The 25,299-nt window shown below is 41.6% G+C and overlaps 1 protein-coding gene across 3 annotated transcripts in view; it reads right to left on the reverse strand.

Annotated features, from left to right (window-relative positions):
* Window positions 1–25,299, reverse strand: part of EGFLAM (EGF like, fibronectin type III and laminin G domains) — a 185,071-nt gene that overhangs the window by 45,422 nt on the left and 114,350 nt on the right. For all 3 annotated transcript variants that reach the window (XM_088023705.1, XM_088023704.1, XM_088023703.1), the window contains 6 exons: window positions 10,497–10,612; window positions 9,576–9,894; window positions 8,826–8,926; window positions 7,590–7,690; window positions 5,488–5,632; window positions 2,033–2,222 (listed from right to left, as the gene is read on the reverse strand). In XM_088023705.1, the coding sequence (XP_087879831.1) occupies window positions 2,033–2,222; window positions 5,488–5,632; window positions 7,590–7,690; window positions 8,826–8,926; window positions 9,576–9,894; window positions 10,497–10,612 (972 nt within the window). The remainder of the gene's footprint in view (window positions 1–2,032; window positions 2,223–5,487; window positions 5,633–7,589; window positions 7,691–8,825; window positions 8,927–9,575; window positions 9,895–10,496; window positions 10,613–25,299) is intronic.

Raw genomic sequence — 25,299 nt, forward strand, 5'->3', positions numbered from 1 at the left:
TTGGTTAAGCCACTGCCTTCGGCTCAGGTCATGATCCTGGAGTCCCGGGATCGAGTCCCGCATCGGGCTCCCTGCTCAGCAGGGAGTCTGCTTCTCCCTCTGACCCTCCCCCCACTCATGTGCTTTCTCTCTCTCATTCTTTCTCTCAAATAAATAAATAAAATCTTAAAAAAAAAAAAAGAAAACAACCCTTAAAGTTCAACCATAAGAAAACAAACAACCTGATTTTAAAAAATGGGCTAAAGACCTTAACGGACACCTGACCAAAGAAGATATATGGATGGTAAATAAATATTTGAAAAGATGCCCCACATGATATGTCATCAAGGAAATGCAAATCACAACAATGAGATACCACCACACATCTGTTAGAATCCAGAACTCTGACAACACCAAATGCTAACAAAAATGTGGAGCAACAGGAACTCTCAAACATTCCAGGTGGGAATGCAAAATGGTACAGCTCCTCTGGAAGACAGTTCGGCAGTTTCTCCCAAAACTAAACATATTCTTACTATGTGATCCAACAATCACACTCCTTTTTGGTATTTACCCAAAAAAGTTGAAAACTTATGTCCACCCAAAAAACCTGCACACTGATGTTTATAGCAGTTTTATTCATAATTGCTGAAACATGGAGGCAACCAAGATGCCCTTCAGTGGGCATGACAGACATGCCTGTAGTACATATAGACGATGGAGTATCATCCAGCACTAAGAAGAAATGAGCCATCAAGCCATGAAAAGGCATGAATGAAACTTGGATGCATACTACTAACTGAAAGAAGCCAATCTGAGAAAGCTACTTACTATATGACTCCAACTATGTGACATTCTGGAAAAGGCAAAATCATAGAGAATATTAAAAAAATCAGTGATAGGGCGCCTGGGTGGCTCAGATGGTTAAGCATCTGCCTTTGGCTCAGGTCATGATCCCAGAGTCCTGGGATCGAGTCCCGCATCGGGCTCCCTGCTCATCGGGGAGCCTGCTTCTCCCTCTGCTTCTCTCTCTCTCTCTCTCCCTCCCTCTGTCTCTCATGAACAAATAAATAAAATCTTTAAAAAAAAAAAGAGGACATTTAAAAAAAAAAAAAAAAACAGTGGTTGCCGGAGGTTGAGGGTGGGGAGAGAGGGGCAGGATAAATGAGCAGAGCACAGAGGACTTTTAGAACAGCAAAAATACTCTGTATACAGACACCATAATAACGGATACATGTTATACATTTGTCCAAACCCACAGAATGCATGACGCCACGAGTGAACCATAACGTGAACTGACTTTGGGTGATAACTGATGTGTCAGCACGTGTTCATCAGGTGAAACAAAGGTACCACTCCAGGGGCATGTTGGTCCTGCCAGAGGCCATGCATGTGGGGGTAGGGGGCATATGGGAAATCTCTGTACCTTCCTCTCAAATTTTTTGTGAACCTTAAACTGCTGAAAAAAATAAAGTCTTAATAAAAAAAGAAAACAGAAAAAAAGTCAGTCTTAGCTCTGCCTGCTCTTTTGGAGAAGTTTTATTTGACTTTTAGCCCCAGTTTCTTCATGTATAAAATAGGCATAATAATAATCATCACTACCTCGTAGAGCTGGTGTGAGGAGTTAAGGAGAGGGCATTTGAGAACGTGTCAGACACAGTGGTCAAGAATTAGAATTTGGCCAATTCTCTTGGAAGCAGAGAGCTTATGAAGGTTCTTCTTACATGATTGTGTTGGCTTTTCCACTGGACTGAGTGAGGAAGGGTGAAAGGGCTCAGCTGCTTGTCGCTTTGTGGGATGAGACCATGCCATGCTCCATGAAGAAGGCCAAGAGCAGTGGGACACAACCAAGGGTTTGGCGTGCTGTATTGTTTACCATGTCTTGCTGATCAGGCTGCAAAGCACCAACCTCACCCCTTGGTCCCACCTCCCTCCTGAAGTTGTGCATTATCCAGTTGCCTAGGGTTGCAATTCATGAAGTTGCTCACCTCCCTGGCCCACACCAGAAAGGCAATCCCACAAGAGCACCCTGGCCCACTGGGCAACCACTTACCCACGTCGGCCCCACTGAGTGCCTTCCCTAGGGGCCAGGGCCTCATGTCGATACTCTTCCCATTAATGGTGAGCGACTGCACACAGCCTTGAAAGCCTCTGTTTGTTCCTGTTGCTCTGACCAACCAGTATGCGCTGGGAGCCCCACCAAGATAGAGGGGCGTCCGGAAGGTAATTTTACTGTACTGGCCCTTTAAGAAAGATGAACAACTATAACTCACAAACCAAAATTGAAAGCCAAAACACAACAGATTTTAATGAGGGGCATGGTTAAGATGTAGTTTATAGCCCCACTGCTTTCTTCCATCTACGTTTATATTTACAACATTGACCTACTGGAAAATTAAACCCATGGTTACTGTAGGAAACCCAGTGAGCTCCTCAGAGGGCTGTGTTTTGAGAAGGGATGGTTTTGGAATGCCTAGAGGGGAAGGGAAGGGAGGGTAGGTCAGAGCCAAGAGCAACCCAACAGGCAGGGCACCATGCTGGGCATCCAAAAAAAACTTTCTCTTTCCAGTCCTGACACCAACTTACTGTGTACCTTGGATGAATCATAGGGTTCTTGCATGTCTCAAAGGGTGATAATGCTAATTTTGTGTATATGTGGGCTAACACTCACCTTTTACTCTCTTAGTCACCCTTATACTATGTCCTGCAAGAAATATTGTGTGGGGAGGGGGCAGGATTGCCACACAGATTGTGTTGCAAAATATTTTGAAATTTGCTCATGGATACAACTTGTGTGTGTGTGTGTATCTACAGTTAGGTAGGGACATTTCTAATCTTAGAGAAAACCACAATCTGCATTGCAGGTTTTGAGGTTACAAAATACAGACCTGAACATTAGGTAGGACAAAATTAAGGTGCCCTTTGTCATTTGTTGTTGTTGTTGTTGTTTTTATTACAGAAATATCTTATTCATTTGGATTAAAAGGGGCTGGGAAAAAGCATGTTGCCAGAATTTATAAAAAGTCCAGAATGTAAGCCACTGAAATGTAATCTTTATCTTTTAGACTTTTGTTGCCAACAAATAGAACATCTAAACCATTACTTTATCTTTTCTAATGGATAGATAAGAATCATTTATAAATAGTATACTGAATATGAGCTAGGCAGCTTTAAAGTACTTAAAACAGTGAATTTTAAGGGTTGTTCACCAACCACTGGGCATACTGCTTTCGTTAGATGATTTGAGTGCCCTATGGCTTATTTCATTAAGATCTTCAGAATTTACTCCTGGATCCTATCTTCACTCTGTTCCCTGATCCAGGACCACAGCAGGGGCCTGACAACTCAATCTTTTTCTCCTTTTCTGGAACATTACATGTATTGTAGGGTGGGTGGTTCCTCTGAGCCTCCCTTACAACATCCCAGGCAATAGTCTGGTAAAGGTTGGACTTTACCTTCCTCCGATGAGGGTTGCTTTGGGTTCTGGAGCCTGCTTTGCCTGCTATGCAGAGAATTGGAAGTGCCCTGGAGTTTGCCTTCCCCCAGCACAGCACTTAACAGTTTTTGATGGATGCCAAAGTGTGAAAGACCAAGTCCCTTGCTTTGGGTTGGGATCACTCTGAGTTGTAACTTAAACTACAGAGTTCTCCTACAGAATCAGGCTGAAGCCAGATCCGGAAGAACTTTGTAAATCTTGATTCAAGACAGAGTCACTATCTCCCAAGACAGTTTACTAAACATTCCACAGCTGCTGTCCTGCTTTTTTTCAGCTTGCTAGCAAGTCCTGGTAGTAGAGAGGCAAATGTTGCCCTGAGTAGCCATGACATTATATGCTTCTTGCAATTAATTCTTATATTCATTAAAATTATAGACCCATAGGATTGGAAAAGATACAGAAACTCATATAGTCCAAGCTCCCATTGTCTTCTGGAGCCCTTGTGTATCCCCACCAAAAGATTTTGGTAACATATTTTTTGAACACCCCTAAGGACAGGGAACTGTCTTCTGAGATAGTCTGTTGCCCTTCTGTACACCTTTGTATGATTAAGTGGAGTTAAAATCACTTCCTTAGGCTCTCCCCTTTCAATTTCACCTTGGGGGTCCACAGAGTTAAGTCCTTCTTCCTCCAAACTCTCTCTCTCTGATTCTGTGATGAAAAGGCACCATCACCCACACCTTCACCTTCTTTTCTCCAAACTAAACAATGCTCCTTCAATCAATCATTCTAGGGATTTCAGGTCATTTTCCTGTTTCAATGACTGCCCTTTAAACATGCTCCAGTTTGTCTGTGGTCCTCCTGGAGTGCAATCACAGATCTGAACGCAAGCCTCTTGGAGGATCTGAGTTACCATTAGAGCACTGGAGGCGATATACATAGCTCCTAGAATGTAATAGGATTATCACCTCCATTTTTCTAGATACTATGTCTTTATTACTGCAACTTATAATTTCTTTAGCTTGTTGTTACCACATGGCTCTGTTTATTAACCTTTATTGAATTTCCTTGCTTTAAGCCATAAGACATTTTGGCATGTATTACTTCTATTACAGCTTCTCCATCTTATATTCACTGCTAGTATTTGGGATCCAAGTTCAAAGCTTCTTTATTCTTATCAAACTTAATTGTAATCATATTAGGGCTATTGTCCTGGCGTGGATGTGATTCTACAGTTCGTTTATCCTGTCTTTTTCCCCTTAGAAATACATGCATATATGCATAAGCAATCTCACTGGATTCATATGCACTATATTTGGATTCTTGTTCCTTTGGAACCACTGGGGTCCAAATTTATGGGAATCAGCAAGGCATGGCCCTTTATATAACATGTCTTGCCAGCAAAAAATAGTGAAAAGTCCAGGCAGGGAGGAAACCACACACATATACACAAAGGCGTTCTTGCTACATTTTTCCTCAGAGAATACAGACACCTGCCTGATTATAATTACAGACTCGGTTCCTTGGCAGGTTGCTAATCCAAACTGTTTACTCTCAACAGGGTTCTAAAATTTCCCAGAGCATGACCAACATGTGAATACCTAGGTGATTTACTGAGTAGCCCAACAGTTAAATTGTTTGACCACTTCCTGTAATCACGGCCCCCCAAAATGGTAGATGAAAGGATCATTCCTGCAGATTCAACCAAGTGAACTTTTCAGGACTGTTTTCTAAAGTCACATGGCAACACCCTTGCCTTAAAAGCAAGCTTTGTGTTTGGCACTAATAATGGCTTCTATTCTTCCAATCCAGGCCTTCTTCTGCACCCCTGGCTTTGATGTCCTTGTGGCAAGACAACATGGCCCTGAGCACAAGGCCAACTGCACGTTTCTGTGCCCCCACAGTGATGATGCTTGCAAGTTCAACTCTTCTCCTCGGGAGATGTGGGATGGATGGGTGCCCTGAGCATGCATCCTGCCTCGTCTGCCTCAGCCCTCCGAGTGGGGGGGGCGGGGCGGGGATGTTAATGGTGGGTGCTAGGTGGGCGGGCAGGGCGTGAGGCTCGCACTCACCTGGGACTGGCCTGACACCGGGGTGCCGTTGTTCAGCTGCAGCAGTCCTTTGAGCCCATCTCTGTAGAGCATAACCGTGTGCCAGGCCCCTAGTTTGATTTTGCTTTCACTTACAATGATGGCAACCCCAGTTCCACAGTTAAACCTGTGGGGAGGAAAAGGAGAGAAAGGCTCTCTGATTAACCAGCTCCTTATGTGTTCAGACCCCGTGGACAGCACTTCTGGGGCGGTGGCTTCTTTGAGCATCAACCTGTTGGGTTATGTTTATGAATATCAGGAACCGTTTCAATCTCTACACGAAAGAGCTGGACGCCTGCTCTCTGGGCCAGTCTCAGTCCAGTTATCTTCAATCTGCCCATAGATGCTTCAAATGTGGGGCCTTCTTCAACCTGATTTTCTCTGCGGCTTTAAAAAGGATGGGCACCTAAGATCCTCCCCTCACCCTCTCTCAGTGACTGCCAGATGCTTCAAAGTGGATCCAAGGTACAGCGGATTAGAACTTGAGTCTTTCTGCTTCCAGGTATTTCTCTGGGGACTTCTCCCAACTCCCAGATGACGGGCTCAGTGATATTAATAAAATGTTAAAAACACAAGTCTTCACACTCATCTTGGCGAGCTGGCCAGCACTGCCATCTGTGTTCAGCTGTGCCCAAATGCAGGTGCAGTTTCCTCAGGGGGCCCCAGCTTTGTGGGGAGGTGTGGGCAGAGGAGGAGCAGTCTCAGATGATTGCTCTGGTCTTGTTTTTGTTTTCTTCCTCCAACTTCCCGATGGTGCAGGGTACCCAGTAGTCACTGTGCCTTACATCTAGAATTCCGACCCTATCCCATCAACTTCCAGATGGCCGCCATGTCACTTCCCTGTGGGTCACGAGATGGCCAGCAGGGAAGGACCCGCAACCAGCATCATACTTCTCAGGACCTGCACTAACTGCAGCTACTTCTCATGGATTCCCTGTGGCTCCACGATCCTCGGTGGAGAGGAATGGGGTTGAGAGGCATGGCGGAGTAGGCTTATCTATAAGGAGGTGGCAGAATCAGGAGGTGCAGAGCTGGAGAGCGGCTACTGGCAAATCCCTGCCAGTGGTACACATCCTCCGAGTGTGAGAACTGCTGCCCCAGACCCTGGCCCAGCACCAAACTCCCATGAATCAAAGCATTTAGCAAAGGATGGGAACCGCTGTCTTCCCCAAGTGGGGTGTTCAACAGTCTTCTCCAGCTTAACCTAAAGTAATTCTGGGGCTGAAATAATCAAAAGGAAATAATGGTTAGTGCTTACGGAGTGCTTGCTATGAGCCAGGCACTGCTCTAAGCACTTTTGTGTATTCATTCATTTCATCCTCACAAGAGTCCTGGGAGGAAATGCCAGCGCAGAGAGGTTAAGTCACTTGCTGAAGGTCAGGCAGCAGAGAGATGGTGTCATCAGGACCTTCACCAGTGCACTAGGGACAAGGACAAGGCTGAGCCTCACTGGTCGTTCTCAAATAGGTGCTGTGTACACCCCCATGAGGGTGGTTAAAACACTCACACCTCCACAAAACTCCACCCCCAGAAGCCCACGCACAGACTAAAGGTGGCTTCCAAAGTCTACTGGGAGAGAAATGATTAGGGCTGGGGAGGAGCGCCAAACAGCTCGCCACGGCCCTGGGTCAGGGGAGCCGAGGATGGGCTTTGGGCCTCTGGGAACCCTCAGGAGGTTGTAGGCCCCTCTCTGCTCTCTATGGCCCTCAGTCTTATTTGCCACAGGAGACAAGAAGATCCCCTCCTCCTTCCCATCACATCTACTCGAGCTCCAGGAGTGAAGGGACTGGGTCGCTTGGGCTCACTGTTGCATTCACTGGACCGACAACAGTGCCTGGTATACTGCAGCTGCTCCAGAAACATTTCCTGTTGAATGAACAGTTACAGGGCTCCAAAACTCAAGCTTCAAGGGTGACCTGCAATCCTGATATGCCACTACTTAGTAAGCAGCTCCATGCTCGCCTTATATACACCATTCCTTTATCTGCAGGAATCCATCCCATTTATATTTTATTCACACTATAAAAATGTAAACATAACGTAGGATGGTATTAACAAATCCGTGGGGTTTCAGTGGGAGTTACCTGAACTGGAGGGAGCGTCGGATGATGGCCAGAGACATGAAATCGCCCCTCCCGTGTTCATTCTCCCCGCAGTAGAGCAATAAGCCATCCTCCGCCTCTGCCTATTGTTTGAACAAAAGCCACACCAACAATGAGCACCACCTGGAAACACTCATGAATATGAAACCTGAGCACTCTCTCTGTGGTCCTGTTTACAAAGGGGCAAGCACAAGGACCCCAGGGAACTCCCAGGTACCAATTCTCCATTCCTTTCCAGGAAACAAAGGGCAGTGATATCAACAGTGTGTGAGGAATGGTAGTGAGTTTGGAGAAAGCTGGCTCTGCTTTTGACCTGCTCTTCCCTTGGCTTGGTGGGTCCACCGGCGGAGCTTCAGGAAAACCATGTGCACAAAGACCACCATCACAGGGAGGCTGTTGGTGTGTCCATCGAATTCTATTTTCACCAAAGAGCATTCTATTTTATTATTATTATTATTTTTACTCTTTTTACTTCCCTCCCTCTGGAGAAGCATGCACATTTGCTTCTTTCCTTCTGTTAGGGGAACAGGATGATAAAATCTGCCCCGCTGATAGACTAGGTTGGTTTTCACCCATGTCGGCTGCCTAGACTGGGACAGATCATCTTTTGGACACTCAGCACTGTGACCATGACCTCAAAGGGGACTTGTTTCCAGATCTCCAAACCTTGCCGTATTGTCCGAGATGCCCAAAAGAATAACTCTAAACTGAAGTCCCTGATTGAAATCTGATTTGCAGTTGATTCAGATCCGAGAGCATCCACTGGGCTCTCACTATGTGCCAGGGCTGTGTATGTAGCCATTTTTCTATTTGTTCGGTTATCATCATGGCAAGGATGACAGACATGTGAGCTCCCTTTAAGAGGGATTTGGAATGGGGAATGCATTATGCCTCTGAGATTCTGGCCTGTGAAGAGTCACAATGATGACGAGAGCCACAGCGCTAGGACCTGCATGCTCTCACTGGTCAGCCAGCCACTTCCATGGTTCAGTAGCATACAGAACCCACCCTGCACTCACTGGCACCCTGGAATGTGTGAATGCGCCCATCGTTCTTGCTACCGTGTGAATGTGTTTAAGGACAGACTCTGTGTCATATTTACCTTTGCTATTTACCTCCACACTTCTTGCATTTCCAGCCCGCCCCATTTGATATGGCACAATGCTGAGCTAAGATGTCCGTCCAATAGGCATTCATCAAACAACTAATCCTTCTTACCCTAAATTCAAGAGTAATTTGAAATTCCTGATAGGAGTTCTTCAGAGGCTCAAAAGTTACATAGGAGTGGCCAAAGAACTGGGGATACTGTATAACAATATCTGAAAAGAGAAAAAGACAACATAAAAGCATACTATACGATTTCCTTACTTCTTCAAATGCAAAAATCAATTTATGACATTGCCTAGAAGTCATTAAGTGAAAACCCCGAAAAATCTGTTACACCTAGCTTATTATCTTCTCTACTTTTTACACCTATGATTCTCGTTCTTGGGAACTTTGAGCTTCAGAAATTCCTAGGGAGAAACTGGAGATTGTTAACTTGCTACCCTAAAAAGAAATCAATGGTTTCAAGACCACTGACACCTGCCTTCCAGCTGGACATCTGTGTAATGTAAGTTGGCTCAATTATTATCTTTCTTACCTTCATGCCCATGTTTGAGTTGCACTTTTTCAGTAGAGATGTGATCCAAGTAAAGTCTGCCTCCCCAAGGTGCTCTTAGGATGACTTGTTAATTGCTCCAAAAGTACTACACATATGGCACATACAGAAACAGGGCACTATTCAACTAGAAGGAATGGAAGTGGCCTTAGATTTTTCCTGGATAGCTAATTTAATTATGAATACATGGAAAAGGTGCTTATCTTAGAAAAAAGGCTAGAAGGAACCATGTGTGGAGCATAAAACTGCCCTCTGGTTCCCACTGGGGCCAACCCCCAACCATGTTCTTCTCCCCACCAAGGGCGTACCTTCTGAGCAGCTTGCACCACCTTTGCCCAGGTTGCAATGGCACCGCGAGCCCCCCCAGGTGTAGTCATTGGCACAAAAGCTATCAGCAGAGCAGAGCGTTTCATCACAAGACATGTCAAAGAGCCTTGGCATTATAAGCACACCATTCTTCCCTTTCCTCTCCACTGGAGTAGGCTGGGGAGCCACTGTAGTCATTGGGAGAGATGCTAGGGTAGGGGGGCCAAGCCTTGGAGCAGTCTTTGGGTTTGACCTGAGTGCCATCTTGGATTCCGCCAAAAATTTCCTATTTCCTCCTTTGAGAACAGGAAGTGGTTTCGCCTAAAGCCAGAGAAGAGAAAGGGTTGAGGATTAACACAGAGCACAGTGTTTGGACAGCCTTATTATGGTTGATGTCTAATATTTGACAATATGGTCACTTTTGTTATTTCTCAAAACCCTAGGATGTAGGTGGGGCAGATAGTACTGACCCCAGTTTATGGACAAGAACTTTAGGTTCAAGGATTTTAAGTACCTTTCCCTGTGCTATTCAGAAAATCAGTGGCAAAGCTGATATTACATGATTTTTATTATTATAATATCACAAAGATGTATTACTTTGTCAAGGAATTGTTCATTTCCTTGTAATAGCTGACTTTATACATGTCCACTTGGTGGGAAATCTAAATATGTTTCTGCCGGATTGTGAAGTCAGCAGGCAGGGGCTGGCTACAGGACATTAGCATGGTCGGTACCTAGTTACTACGAATTTATGAGCACCTGGAGCCCAATACAGAAAATAAATACATGTTAAGAGCAAATGGGCCAATTTAAGTAAGTTTTAAGTAAGTTTTAAATAATATGTTTATGGTCCATTGGTTAAATTGCCTTGTTCAGCATGAAAACAAAAATTCCCAGGTTTTACAAGCAGAGATTCTTGTTACCTCCTCAAAGGAAATATCCAAATCTAAGTAGTCTTCAAACCCGTCATCATCCTCACCAACTCCCGTGTCGATTGTATAACGGGATCCATAGCGGCCACTTCCTGCTTCCTCGCGGCCTTCATGGAGAAAAGAGCACACACTGTCAACATACGCCTTCCCTCCCTTTTCTATTCTACTTGAGCCATACACGGAGAGCTCTGTCAAACGGATCAGGATGTATTGGGAACACACAAAGAATTCAACACAAGAGGGGAAGCCTCAATGACCAAAAAAAAAAAAAAAGTTTCATCTCATAAGTACTAAGGAAATGCCAATTAGTACCAGAAAGATCTGCATCTTTATATTGACGAGACTGCCAAAAAAAGTAAATGTTGGGCAATAAAAATATTACCAAGGATGGGATCCATGGGGACTCTTTATACCCTGATGTTAGATGTATACAACCACTCTGCAAAAATTCTTGGAAATAAGTAGATAATGTTCACACCTTTTGACCCAGCAATTTCACTCCAACTTACAAAATCTGGAGAAATCCTCCCACATGTGTACCAGGACATGTGCAAAACACATTCATAGCATCAGAATTTATATTAGTAAAAAACATTACAAATTTGCTATTTATAACAACTAGTAACACCCTAAATATCTGTCAACAGAGACTAGATAAATGAATTATATTCTATCTATGGAATGGAATACTATATTGCAGGAGAAATGAATGAATGAGTACTTAATGAATCGACATGGCTTAATCTCACATTATTCCATGCAAAAAATGGAAATCGCAAAAGAACATATCCAGTTTGATGCCATTTATATAAAATTCAACAGCAAGCAAAATTTAATATATTATTTAGGGATAAATATATATAAATAGACCTATATAGAACTAAATATATATGTTTATGTGTAAATATATATATGTGTGTATATGTATACAGTTCTAAATACATATGTAGATGTGTGTGTATATATATATATGTCTTAAACTCATAAGAAAAGTAGGACCATGACATAAATACCTGAGGGAAGGTAGAAGAGGGATGTGAATGAGCTGCAGGACACAGAAGCCTTTGAGTGCTCTATAACAGTCTATTTCTTAAGACAGGTGCTGGGTACCTATGAGTGTTCATATTATCTTTATATGAACCCTGATGTATGAAACATTTCATTACAAATTCTTTAAAACAAGAAAGAGACATTGCACTAGAGTGAACATTCTTACACCCAGAAAAAAGGGGGCCCTACACTGCTATCTTGGGTGCCACCATTTTCATCCATCTTAGCAGGACAATGGGATCTCTGAGAACTGGAAGGTGGGCTGAGAAAAACTCTTAGGAGACAATACACGACATTGCCCTTTGAAGGATGGTCACAAAATCTACCGATCTGCAACCGTCCTGCCTTAGGCGCACACAGGTGGTACTCCCCCAGGGTCTGAGAGTCTTCCAAAGTGCTGCTCCATAGCACCCCCATTTCCTCCCAGTCAGTTTGGGCCTAGGTACCAACTGCCTTCTCTAAAGAGGACATACTGGGCACCAGCCCTTACAGCAGAAACAACTCTGGCAACAGAAACTGACTTTTGTAGGTTGCCAATGCTCATCAGATATTCAGTGTTTGGATTACTGGCTAGAAAAAGAAAAAGAAAGGATAGAAGGGAGACATGAAAAATATAAACTGAATTTAAAGACATTCTGCTTTCAGAATAAGCTAAGCCAACACCTTTCTCACAAAAGCAAACTCACCCTCCTTTAAGCAAAAAAAAAAAAAAAAAAAAGCATGCAGATTGAAAACAGACTTGAAGGACATGACAGAAAGAGGGTGTGGGAAGCCTTCTCGGTGGGCACACTGTCGACCAGAAATCTCCTCTGGACCAGGAAGAGAGAGACCGTGGTGGGCAGGTAATGTGGAGACAGCAGAGAAGGAACTGTTCTCAGGTGCTCAGGCATATTTTGGTCGAGGTGGGATAACATAGGGGAGGTGGTGTTCTCACCACCTTCACTTCAATTCCCCACAGTTTTATTTAAAATAGCTGCACGTCAGCTGAAAATTCAAGCCTGTTGATTCCAGGTTTATACCTGGATGCAAGTTCTCTTAAGCCACCTGCATCCAGCTGCCACAGCTGTGTGCCAGATGTCTTCACACAAAGAGCCAGGAAGCCCTCGAACACAGCCTTCCTCTCTCTTGTCTCTCTGAAGCTGTGCATCTTTCTACCTCTCTCCTCGACTCTCCCTTTCTCTGGGTCCCTCTCTCACTCTCTGTTTCTATGTCTGTCTCTCTCATAGATTCACCATTGTCAGATTAAGGAGGAAAGACTCCATTTGGCAATCAAAGAACTATACATGAAGAGAGCTGGGTTTTGTCTCCAGGGAGCTGGTCTCTCTCTACCAAGGTGTTCTCCCTGCCTTGTGCACATTCTTGCCATTCTTGTACTGTGCTCATTGAAGTCAAGATTCTCTTCATTTCATCTTATGATACCCTATCTGAAAAATAAAAACTTTCAAAGACCACCACAACCCACAAGATAAATCCTAGGCTCTTGGTTGAGAGTTCAAGGATCTTGATGTAACCCCTCTTCCTCCTTCTTTCCCCCATCACCATCATTTATTGAAACCTACTGTCTCTCCACAATTCACAGGTATTGTTGTGTGCATGATGTAATACATTTCTAAACTTTACAATAATCCTGCAAAGTAAGAATGGTTAATTTCACATTGTAGATAAGTAAATTGAAGTTCAGAAAGGCTGAATCATTTGACTAAGATCAAAGACTTTATAACTGGCCAAGCCTAACTCAAAGCCAGGTCTGTCTGGTTGCTACTTTCCCAGTTGCCTGTTACAGAAGAAGTTACTATGGAGGTGGAAAGAGCCTGAGATTTAGAAAATTAATACTTATTGACCAGTTTTAGTGTGCCAGGAACTTTTCATACATTGTTTCTATTAATCCTCAAAAAGTTCTGTGTTATTGGTATTATTATCTCCATTTTACCATGTGGAGATATAAGCTCAGAAAGATTAAATAACTTGCTCAAAGGCACGCAGATGGTAAATAGCAGAGCTAGAATTTGGTCTCTCTTTTGACTACATCATACTACTCATAATCTGACTCCAAATTGTGTTTTCAGCATTTTTTTCCCTCTTCAAAAGTCCTAATGGCCAAACTGGTTGACCAGTTATCTCCTTAATACATCTTGTGTTTTCTTATCCCAAGACTGGTTATTGCTTTTTTCCACATTGCCATATTTTCTTCCTCTCCTATATCCTACACATAGCTTACCCATCCTCCTAATTGCATGCATCCTGTGGAGACAGAACTGAATGTATATCATCAAAAGGCCAAAATCAAATGGTATTTTAAAGAGAACATCAGACACTTCCAGAGAAAAGATGGTGATTCCACAAAAGATGGAACTGGCAAGACCTGTAGGACATTCCTCCATCTCCTCCTGGTTGGGGCCATCCACTCAGGGATATGTGAGCTTAGAATAAACTTCCATAGCTTGATAAAATCAACAGATGTTTAAATTTTATTTCCACCTCTGGACTCCTGGCCCTGGAATGCTGCCCTTGTGTTTCCCAACTCAGCTGTAAACCTCTTGAAGGCAGGAACCATAATTTTAGACTCCTTGATATCCCTTTCCATCATCCAATTAAGTCCATTTAAGTAACACTTCACATACTTTAAAGTTGAAGGAGACCTTAGACACCATCCAGTCCAAACTTCCCATTTCATAAATGTGTAAACTAAGGCCACAGAAGACAAGTGACTTGAGATCAAGGTCATACATCTCATTAGAAGATCTAGGACCAGAATTGGATCATATGACCCCTAGTTCAATATCCATAACACCCAATCATGTACTTTTTGGTGCCAAGTATCTAAGATACTTCAGCCAGAAGAACATGAAAACACTGAAGTTGGGTGTAGGTAGCTGAGGTCTCCTCCTGCCCCTTAGCCCACCTAGGAAGTCTATCTTGAAGGAAATGCCTTAGAGAAAAGGACCATGGATGTGTTGCAGCTGCTATGAAATGGTACCATGATGAGAATGGAAATGATGCCACATTCTCTGTTCTTTCTAACGAGTAGAATAAAGCATGTATTATTCACTGGATAAAGTCCTTCGGTATTTATAAAAACTGCTCTATTTTGACATGATATCACATATCTCTTTGAAGCCAGAGGCTACTGCTTGGTTTGGGGAAATGAAGGGTGTGAGATAAGGGTGGGGAAAGGAATATGGAATTATAAGGACTCAGAGTGTCCTTATAATTTGGCTCAGGTCATGAAGTCTTTGAATAGAAAGATCCTAGAGAACAGTTACCACAAGTCCATTTTACAGATGGGTAAACTGAGGCTCAGAGAGTCCATGTGACTTGCCCAGAGAGATAGCTCATTGGTGGCAGAACTGATCCAGGATTCTGGGCTCCTGATGCTGCTTTCCACTTTACAGCATCTCAAATTCCCTATCCCTCATCATAACCTGGGCTAATAGTTACTTCCCATTTTTAATAGGAAGGAAAGGAGCACAGCATGACTGGAAGGAACATGGAATAAAATTCTCTGCTCTTGTTCATGGATGGCCCTACCACCTCAGAGTCTAAATCCATGGCTTCTATGAAGTTTTTACCAATGCCGTTTCTAAGTGAACACTGAATGCACAGTCCGAGACAGTGATAAGAATTCTCTCAGTAGCCTGGGGTTATTGTGATTAAGATGCATAACTTATGCCATTCTACTTGGCGTGCTGTTAATTAGGAAAAGAGAACATTAAAAAGGAGGCATTTATTAAGAACAAGAAAAGTCAAACCACTGACTGAATGTAAAACAAGTTCAAGGGTTCTTCCACTACAAGAAAAACTAATACACAAAATACAAATTACTACTAACAAATTAAGGGTGATTTATTTGGCAAAAACCTGTATGTTTATATTTTATTTTTTAAAGATTTATTTATTTGAGAGAGAGAGAGGGCACTCATGTGGGGAAGAGGCAGAGGGAGAGAGAGAATCCTGAAGCAGACTCCCCGCTGAGTGTGGAGCCTGACTCAAGGCTTGATCCCAGGACCCTGAGATCATGACCTGAGCCAAAATCAAGAGGCGGCCGCTTAACCAACTGAGCCACCCAGGCGCCCCTGTATGTTTATTTTTATAAAAAGCATCACAAGTGTTCTATAAATAGTGAGTTTCTCTGATGTATCAACATGCTGTAGTTGGAAATACCCCTGGTCACAGAATCCAAATAATTAGGAAAGGGACACAGATGACTATGTGACCCTGGGCGAGACACTTAATCTCTCTGGGTCTTATGTTTTCTAATAAAACAAGGAATGGGATTAGATTTGATGACCTACAGGATCCTTTCCAGCACTAACATTCTGTGACCCTGAAGTTTACACTTTTGATTTAGACATATTGTTGGCATCTGTTACTTCAAGCAAGGTTTGAAAAAGAAACAACTGGGGAATTTTATTTATGTGGATGAAAAAGAAAAAAAAAAAGAGTTCAGCAAGGAAGTTACATGCTTTGGGGATTGTGGCTTTGTGTTCAACATTATAAGCCTCCTAGAAGATAGGATATCATTTATCAGCATTCATCTTCATTCATAAGGACCAGGTTATGTGAGGCCCTTCTCTTAACAGCTCTTGGCAATGGATGAGAGAGGAACACAACCACTCCCGAAGTTGTAATCACGCAGAAAGTTTCCCAAAATACTGTTGGATTCTTGTCCAACCCCTTTGTCTCCCTAAAGAGGTAGAGACAGTAGCCTAACTCTGGGTGGAAGCATTTGGTCCACATTTCTGAACTGAGTGAAGCTAATCTATCAAAGGACCTGGGGGAGGGAGGAGGAGTTGGGGGCAAATGCAATCCCTCCTACCTCCCTTCTCAACCTGAAAAAGTGGAACGCAGTGACCTGGGCAGGGGTGACTTCTCCGCAAATGCAAACTTTCCTTCAAGTGGGCTCTTCCCTAGTGAAAGGGGAGTTCGCAAACCCACTTTGTACCTTAGAGTAAGCTACGTCCTCTGCCCAGGCTTTATCGGAAATAAGGATGGCAATTTAATTCTTTTATCTGCTGACTAGCCTGTCTTATTTCTCCGTTGGTTCATAAAGTGGACAAAGAGGGTAAGTATTTTTAACTGGGCATCCTCAAAACCTCGACTCGCCAGAACAAGAATGGTTGGAGGAAAGGGGTCCCCCATGAAGCAGTGTGTCATGGACAGAAACTGGCTCATCTCTTCCAGTGTAAATATTCAAGACTCGGTTGGTTGGATGGAAAAATGACAGGTCAGACCCGTGGCCTCTGTCCCTCTAGAAATTCTGTCTTACTGCCAGTTCAAGCCCCATCTCATACCAATTTATTCCATCTCATCCTGCTCCAGCCAGAAAGAACATTGGTGCTTCTTTCAATTTGGGGGCACATCACGCTTTCTCTGCCTCAGGGTCTTAGCACATGCTATTCTCTGTGCTTGGAAATCCTCCCTCATTGCCCATCTTTTGCCTTTTTAATTCTTATATCTCTGCTCAAAATCACTTTCTTAGAGATGTTTTCTCTGTACCCCAAATAAAGTCAGGTTCTCTTCCTATATATCTTCATGGTTCTCTCCTCTTTTAAAGCATTACTTACTTGTAGTTACATATTTATCTGTGGAACGATTTCGTAACTGTGACTCTCCCAATGGATTGAAAATGCCTTGAAGAAGGCAATACTGTCTATATCAGTTTCTACTATAATGCCAAACCTTACTCACTCCCTGGCACATTTTAGGAATTTACATTAAGAAATAAAAAGAGTGAACTTTTAAAATAATTTAGGCATAATAAAAATATATGACTGCAGCATTCATCTGGATTCTTTAATAGCAAAACTATAGGCACAAAACTCTAGCCCACATAAAGGGCTTAAAAGCTATCAATTCTTTCTAAGATCTTAAAGAAATCATTCCTCAGACTTTTCCTGGAAAACCATCCATACCCCCTGCCCCTTCTGGGGTGGGTCTTCCAAGCATTAAGTTGCTTTGGCTTGGGCTATATGCTTTAAGTGAAGTCAGTCCTGCCACCCCGGCCAAAAATGATGGAACCAGGATCTAAGCCTGAGCCTAAGACAACCATATGCAGACCAACCACCTCTGAGAGGTCTCATGTGAAAATCTACCAAAAGGAGGGCTTCATATCCAAGGGCAAGGCAGATTTCAACCTTAATCCCTCCTCCCTTACCTCTTCTCTGTAGATACTATAGGAGTAAACGTTGGATTTCCGAGCTCCCTTTGCATCTAGGGGTGACCGTGAGGTAGTCTGATTCAGTAAGATGCAAGTAGAAGTCTTCTGGAACTTTCCTTTCTACTATGCTGTCTTTGGCAGTGAGGGTGGTTGTGATGGCTGGAAGTCTAGTGCATTCCTAACTGAAATGAAATAGACCCTCTTCTTGGGAAATGTAACTGTGTGCATGCTGGGGGGGCGGGCACAGAGCTCCCCTGTGATCCTGAAGGTCACTGGGAGAGACTTCTGGTTCTGCAGAAAATTAGCCTACTTAACATCAGCCTCGGCACCACAGGAATTCAGAGCATCTACAAGGACGCTGAATGGTTTCCCTTGCTCCTTCCTTTCCCCCAAATAATCTGCCTGAATGTTTTCCTCCAACCTAAATAGATCTAACTAATCCAGGGTGTGTTTCCATAGTGGTAGGAGTGGGGTGTTGGGAGTGAGCTGCTCTAAGTACCAGCCATAGGCAGATGTGTTTGCTCATTTGTTTCTGCTTCATGAAACTCTCAACTGACTGTAGCTCAGGATGATACCCCAGGCACCAAGTGACTTCTAGGGCCCTCACCTCAAAGTCTCTCTGACTCCTTTATCTTTATGCACACACACACACACACACAGGACACGCCGACTATGCATAACCCCTGTGGGGTGTTGCCTTTTGAACATAAACCTGTCAACCAAGCACAAGACACTGTATGTCTCTCCCTCAGAGCTTCCCTTTCTAAAGATAATGGGGCCGTGGAAAGTTAAGCAAATGGCCAGAAACCAAGGTGTTAGGCACCTACTTCTTTGCTACCTGCTGATGGAGGAGATACATAGGCAAAGCATAATGCAAGAGGTTGCGGTAAACACAGCAGGAAAACCCAAGGCCATATTTTCATCACGCTGTGCTAGAAATTTCAGACTTGGAATCTTTGTGACTTCAAAGAATAATGAATGGTAATTCACTGACGACTTTCTGTGGCAATACCTCAGGACTCAAGGTGGAGTGGGCACTATTTAGATAGGTAATGAAAACATTTCTAAGCAGCTGACATGGTGGCTGGCATTATGAATTCAGTGTTACATATACAGCAGGCACTCAATATGGATTTGTTAGGTAAGAAAATGACTGAATGACTGAATGTTCTCTTTGAGAGCCAAATCTTACAGTGTGCTCTGCACATGGTAAACACAAAATAAAAGTTTTCTGGAAGACCCCAGTTTTCACCTGGTCAATGCCAAATCTCTAAGCCAGTCATCTTCACTGGGAGTTTAGTAGCAAAGAAAACTATTGTTCATAGTGTCAGGAGGATATGGCTTAAGAAGTGAGATCTCTCTCTTCCCCTCTCTCCCTCTCTCCTTCTCTCTCTGTGGGATAATTTGGCAGTGTATATCAAGCATTTGAGTTATTCAGTTTTGTAATTGTATTAGAAATTTATCTTAAGAAAGTAGTCAGATGTATTATAAATTTTCATTGTTTTTTAAAATTATTTTAAATTTGATGTCATGTGATATGTTCATGGGACAACGTTATGTTTGGAAAAATGGAGGTCATTGGCCCTCTTCACATGAGCAGTAGAGGTAGAAGCAGGTTGGAGTTGGCTGAACAGTGCATAGAGGTAAAAAAAAAAGTGGTAACAGTGAATGTAGACAACACAATAACTCTAGCTTGAAAGAAAGCTGAGAAACAAGATGGGAGGGGGAGGGGTTGTGGGGTCAATGGAGTCTTTTCTGTGAGGATGGCATCCATTTTTGTGTGCTGATGAGAATGATTTAGAAAAGCTGGGAGTAAAAGATGGATCTTATAGGGGAGACTGGGGGTAGCAAACACAAAACTGATGTATATGGTGTGATCTCCAATGGGCCAGTACAAAACAGGGCTGAGTTCATACCCTGCACTTGGGACCCAGGAGACAGAGTAGAGAGCAAGATGAGAAAGAGGATAGGCAGCTTGCTGAGGGCTCGCGGTCTAGTGGGGAGGGAGACACGCCCGCACCCACGGCGTGGGATGACTGATACCGTGTGTGGGAGCACCACTGTTGCCATGGACTTCCTGTGGTCTTTTTTAAAGTGGCTTCACATTTGGGCATCAACTGTGGCCTGGGTCTCTTTTAGGTATTGTGATCACCAGATGATTTAAACCAGAGATGATTATACCTTCTCATCCCTCCTCCCCAACTTGAGACACGATGCTAGGAGAAATCATTACCATCACAAAAATTCTGTATTTGATTAGTGGCTTTTCAACAATGAGAGTGAAACAGGGACTGGATCATAAAGTGGAGCGAGCTTATCACTGACAGACCCTCAAGGATTTACTGAAAAGGATACTTCAGGAAGAAGAAGGAAAGAATAAGATGCAAAAAGTAATGGGCAGAGAAACTCATAAACATTTGGATAAATCTAAATAAGCATTACTATAAAAAAAAAGTCTAACCTGTGCGTACTAAGCAAGGTGGGACAAAAATACTGAGAGATAACATGTAAGACAAGAAAGAATTGACTTAGATTGAGGCTGCTGAGGTCCTTTTATTGTTTGTGATGAAGGTAATAGATATTAATTAACTTTGGACTATAAAAGGTTTTTCTTTTAAGATTTTCTTTATTTATTTGAGAGAGAGAAAGAGAGCATACATGTGCACGTGTGGCGGGGAGAGGGGCAAAGGGAGAAGTAGAGAGACTCTTAAGCAGATTCCCAGCTGAGCGGGGAGATCAACTCAGGACTTGATCTCATGACCCTGAGCTTATGTCCTGAGCCGAAACCAAGAGTCCAAAGCTTAACTGACTGAGCCACTCAGGCGTCCCTATAAAAGTTTGAAAGTTAACAATTTATGGATGGTAAATAAAAGAATGTATAATTCATCCTTATAGAGGGGGAAGGGGGGCTAAGAAAATATAGTCAATCCTAAAAAAAAAAAAAAAAAAAAACAGAGAAGAAGCAACAAAGATTCCCCCCTGACACCAAATAAAGAAAAAAGCAGACTAAATAACACAAAATAAAGGGGCAGAAATAATAGAACATGTTAGCAACTACAATAACTGTAAAACAAAACAAAACAAAAACCTTGCCATTTAAAGGATGGTGCTTGTCAGACTGGATTTTTACAAGTTAAACTATATTGTTCCTAGAAAGTACCTACAACACAAGATACAGAGAGATCAAAAGTAAAAAAATGAAAAGATGTTTCAAGCAATAGCTAAAAAGAAGCTAATGTATCTGTATTATCATTGGACAACATAAACCTTAAGGGAAAAGAGAAGCAGCATCATTAATGTTAAAAATGGTTGCTAACTAATGATTAAAGGAACCACCAGGAATATAAGATGATTCTAAGCTTGTATGTACCTAATATTACAACCTCACATATATATCAAGAAAAAGATTCAGAGAAGTACAGGGAGATGTAGCAGGAAATTTTAATGTATCTCTCTCAGTAACTAATAGATCAAGCTGACAACATAGAAGTTTGGACAACGATATTAAAAAGCTTGATCAAGTAGACATATATAGAACCCTAGACACCAAAATAAGAGAATGCACATTCTTTTCAAAAGTACATGGGAAAAGTGCATGAAAAGAAATTGTGACTACAAAAGTAAAAAAAGAAAGAAAGAAAGAAAATTCCACAAATTAAACTAATTTAAAACAGCCTTCCAAGTATAAGAGACTGGAGAGTGAGTGTAACAAAAGTGCACTAAGACTTTGGAAACATCCAAATAAATGAATGAGATATAACATGGCCATAAATTGGGTAAGTCTATATCATGAAGATGCCAATTCCTCCAGAATTAATTTATACATTCAATATAGAATTCAACATAATTCTGATTTTTAAAATCCTAACAGAGTTTTTCATGGATTCAAAAAAATTATTCTAAAATTTGTGTTGAAGAGCAAAAGGTCAAGAAAAGACAGGGCAATTTTGAAGAAGAATGAGGTTGAGTAGAACTACCTGCCAGATATCATGATTCTATACACCTACAGAAATTAAGACAGTGTGGTATTGATGTAGGGATAAAGAAATAGACTATAGAACTCAGAAATAGATCCATAAGTGTGTGGAGATCTGATATACAGAAAGATCTCATTACAAATCAATAGGAGAAGGGATTAATGATTCGACAATTGGTGCTGGGGAGACTGGTTATCTATATGAAAAAGAAAAAAAATATATATATATATAAAGTTACGGTCCTACTTCTCCGTGCCTTAAAAGTAAATTTCAGGTAGATTGAGACCCTAAATATGAAAAGCAAAATTTTCAAATTTTTAGGATAAAATAAAATTTTGCTTAATGACCTTGGAAAAAGGAAGTAGTTAAAAAAAACAGAAAGCATAAATCACAAAAGAAAACTTGAGATATTTAACTACATTGAATTAAAAAATTTTGTTCATTAATTGATACTGTAAGTGAAGTGAAAGATAAGTCACAGGCTAGCAGAAGATATTTGCAACACATTACTGACTAAGGATTAGTATTTAGAGGTATATATTAATCCTTATTAACATATACTATGTAAAAATATATATTATGTATATAATTGATGTATCTATATAAGTTAATATCTGTCCACATATATTATATATAGGCATATATACCATTAAAGATAGGTAAAACATATAAACAGTCAATTCATAGAATGACTAATAAAGTTAGAACCTTACATTTAACCTCACTGGAAATAGGGAAATGCAAATCAAAGCAATAATGAAGTATCATTTTACATCCATCAGATTGACCCTATTTATAAGTCTGATAATACCAAATATTGGCAAGGATCAACAGCAAGAAAAGTTTTGAACACACTGTCAGTGGAGTGGAGGCAGCTACAAATACTCTGAGGAACATTTTTCTACTAGGTGACAGAGTTGAAGATATGCATGTACAACACAGCAATTCCATCTGTAAGCTCATCTGCCGGGCGGGGGGGCGGGGGAGCTCCTCTACACATGTTCAAGGAAACATACATGAAATTGCTCATTGCAACATTGTTTTTAATGGTAAAAAATGGAACAATTTAAATGTCTAACATCAAAATAATTGATAAATAAACTACAGTGTACTTATACGGTAGAACACTATACAGCAATGAAACTGCACGAACTAGAACTTTACAATTCAACTTGCATGACAGTCAAAAACATAATGTGTAGAGAAAAATTTGTCAACAAAGGATACTTGCATGTCATTGCATTTACAAGGAGTGTAGAAACATTCAAAACAATACCCTATCGTTTATAAATAAACATATACATGTTAACATAACGATTAAATGTATAGGGAAACCATAGCACTAAATGCAAACATCTCCAAGAAGAAGGCAGAAGGATGGTGTGGGGAGGGTCCCGGGTGCAGAGTACAGGCTGCCCCTGTTTCTGTAATGTTTTATTTTTGTAACACTGAAGAAAATATGGCAACTGTTAAGATTTGTCAAAGTTGGGTCATGGATATAGATGTATTCCTGACATTTTTCACTATGTGTGAAATTGTTCATAATTTTAAAAAAAGTAACGTAACAAAGCCAGAATTTTATTAGGAGAATGAAAATCCACACCTAAGATAGTAAAGACCAAAACTGATACTGGAGAAACTTGAATTAGGGACATGGGGTTGAATCTGAGAAATGTTCCCACAAAGATGAAAATATAGGAGAGAAAATACTACACTTAGATGTAGACATAGAGGACAAGATCCAAACCAAGGGATTAGGGGTATTTCTTTAGTCTTACCAGAATGATAGAAACATTTCACATGTCTTATGAATCAAAAACATAAAAATAAAACTTGTCTGAACTGGAAGAAAAAAATGGAGACTACAGTTTGGAAGAGCTAATACTGCTGCTAAAATGAAGAGACCTACACCTAGATACGAACCTCTAAGATTCCTACAGCAGAAAGAAAAGCCATAGGATTCAGGATGGTGATTTCTGTGTAGACAAGAAGTTGGGGAAGTAAAGAAATAACCTGATGTTGAAATACACAGTCCAGGGGTGACTTGTTGAGATTGTATTAGTTTAGACAATTTAGGAAGCAAAGGACGTTCTACCACCTTCGGAGAGTGTCTGAACTAAAAAGAATTAAGATACTTTCGAAATATCCTTTTGAACAGTTTAAAGGAAAAACCTTGGTATTCGATAACAGAATGCATTGGATGTTAGCCTCTAAAATATACATGAGGAATTTGCTGAATAATTCTGAAAGCATATTAATCATCAATGCTCCTAATTTTCTAAGGGTTTTCCTTCTGGCAAGTTTGATTATCCCCATAGAAATACCATTAGTCAGCTACAATCCAATTTTTAATGTGGATCAGTAGGAATCTAGCCATGCAAAAAATATTTCTTCACCCATTAAACCACTATTAAGGTCAGTATTCATTACGCTGCTCAATATTCTTTATATAATGATTCACTTGGTAATTTCTTTCTATAGCCGTATCCAGAAAAAAAAATTATTTTCCCTGAAAAACGGGTTTGCATCCTTTGGTCAGATAGAGAGTTCTATAAGACCTTGATTTTGTTCTTGTCTTTGCTAATAAGTTTAGAGTTTGGTGACCCCCAGGACTTAAGTGACTGTCTCACCTCATATAATTATACTTGTATTTCTTATTTGATTTCTAATCATCTTATCACATTTATTTTTAATGATGGTGTGTGAATGTGTGTGTGTGTGTGTGTGTATGGGTGTGTATACAGACTTCCTCAAATGATTTTTGTGCATTGGTGAAATAGAAGTGACTTAAAACAACATTCAAATGTCTTGAGTGAACTCACATTCCAAAAGCTGGTATGGCTCTAGGAGACAGTAGCCCTTAATGATGAGCTACAGGGAAGACTGCTGGTGATAATTAAGCTAGGGAGGGTCCCATGGTGTGCTGTCATGATGAAAACAACATCTACGTTATGAATAGCATCATAGGAGGAGAGCCAGTCTTAAATCAGGGAAGGGAGTCTGGCTTAAGTCCTTACTCTGACCCGAAGTCGTGTCCCACAATTGATTGAAAACCCCATAGAGAGTCTGTGACAGGAGCAAGCTAAACCCTCTCTGGGTCACGGATTAAGGGGTGCCCAAGAAACTTTTTTTTTCGAAATAAATGGAAACAAGAGGTATTTGTTCTCACTTTCAAATAGATATTGGCATATTGATTAAACCCACACAGAGAGTGAGGGGAAGCCTGGATTCAGCTGAGGGTTTGCAAGCACTGAGGCATCACGAACCGTTCTCCATCAGAGAGAAAATGATGAAATGCTCGTGCTGAGAATTCATTGTCAGAATAACAAATGGAATCATCACAATGCTTTCTAGGGAAGAATTTCCTTTTTCCATGTCTGAACCCTACACCTTGAGAAATGATCGTCTGGTAGGAATTTGCTGAGGAAGAAAAGATGAGGGTGTAGAAGGACACACCGACTTCTGGCAACAGTGGGTACAGTCGGCCCACCATCTGCTGGGGCAGAGGGCTCCTGTGATGAAGCCAGGACAGCAAGGCAAGAAAGGCTGGCTGGAGCCAGATCATGAAAGATTGTGAATGTCAGGTTAAGGAGCGTGGCATTGCTCCTAT

Source organism: Eumetopias jubatus, unplaced genomic scaffold (genome assembly GCF_037043125.1).
Source record: "Eumetopias jubatus isolate StellerSeaLion01/CBP00866 unplaced genomic scaffold, mEumJub1_p1.0 scaffold_5, whole genome shotgun sequence".
NCBI lineage: Eukaryota > Metazoa > Chordata > Mammalia > Carnivora > Otariidae > Eumetopias > Eumetopias jubatus.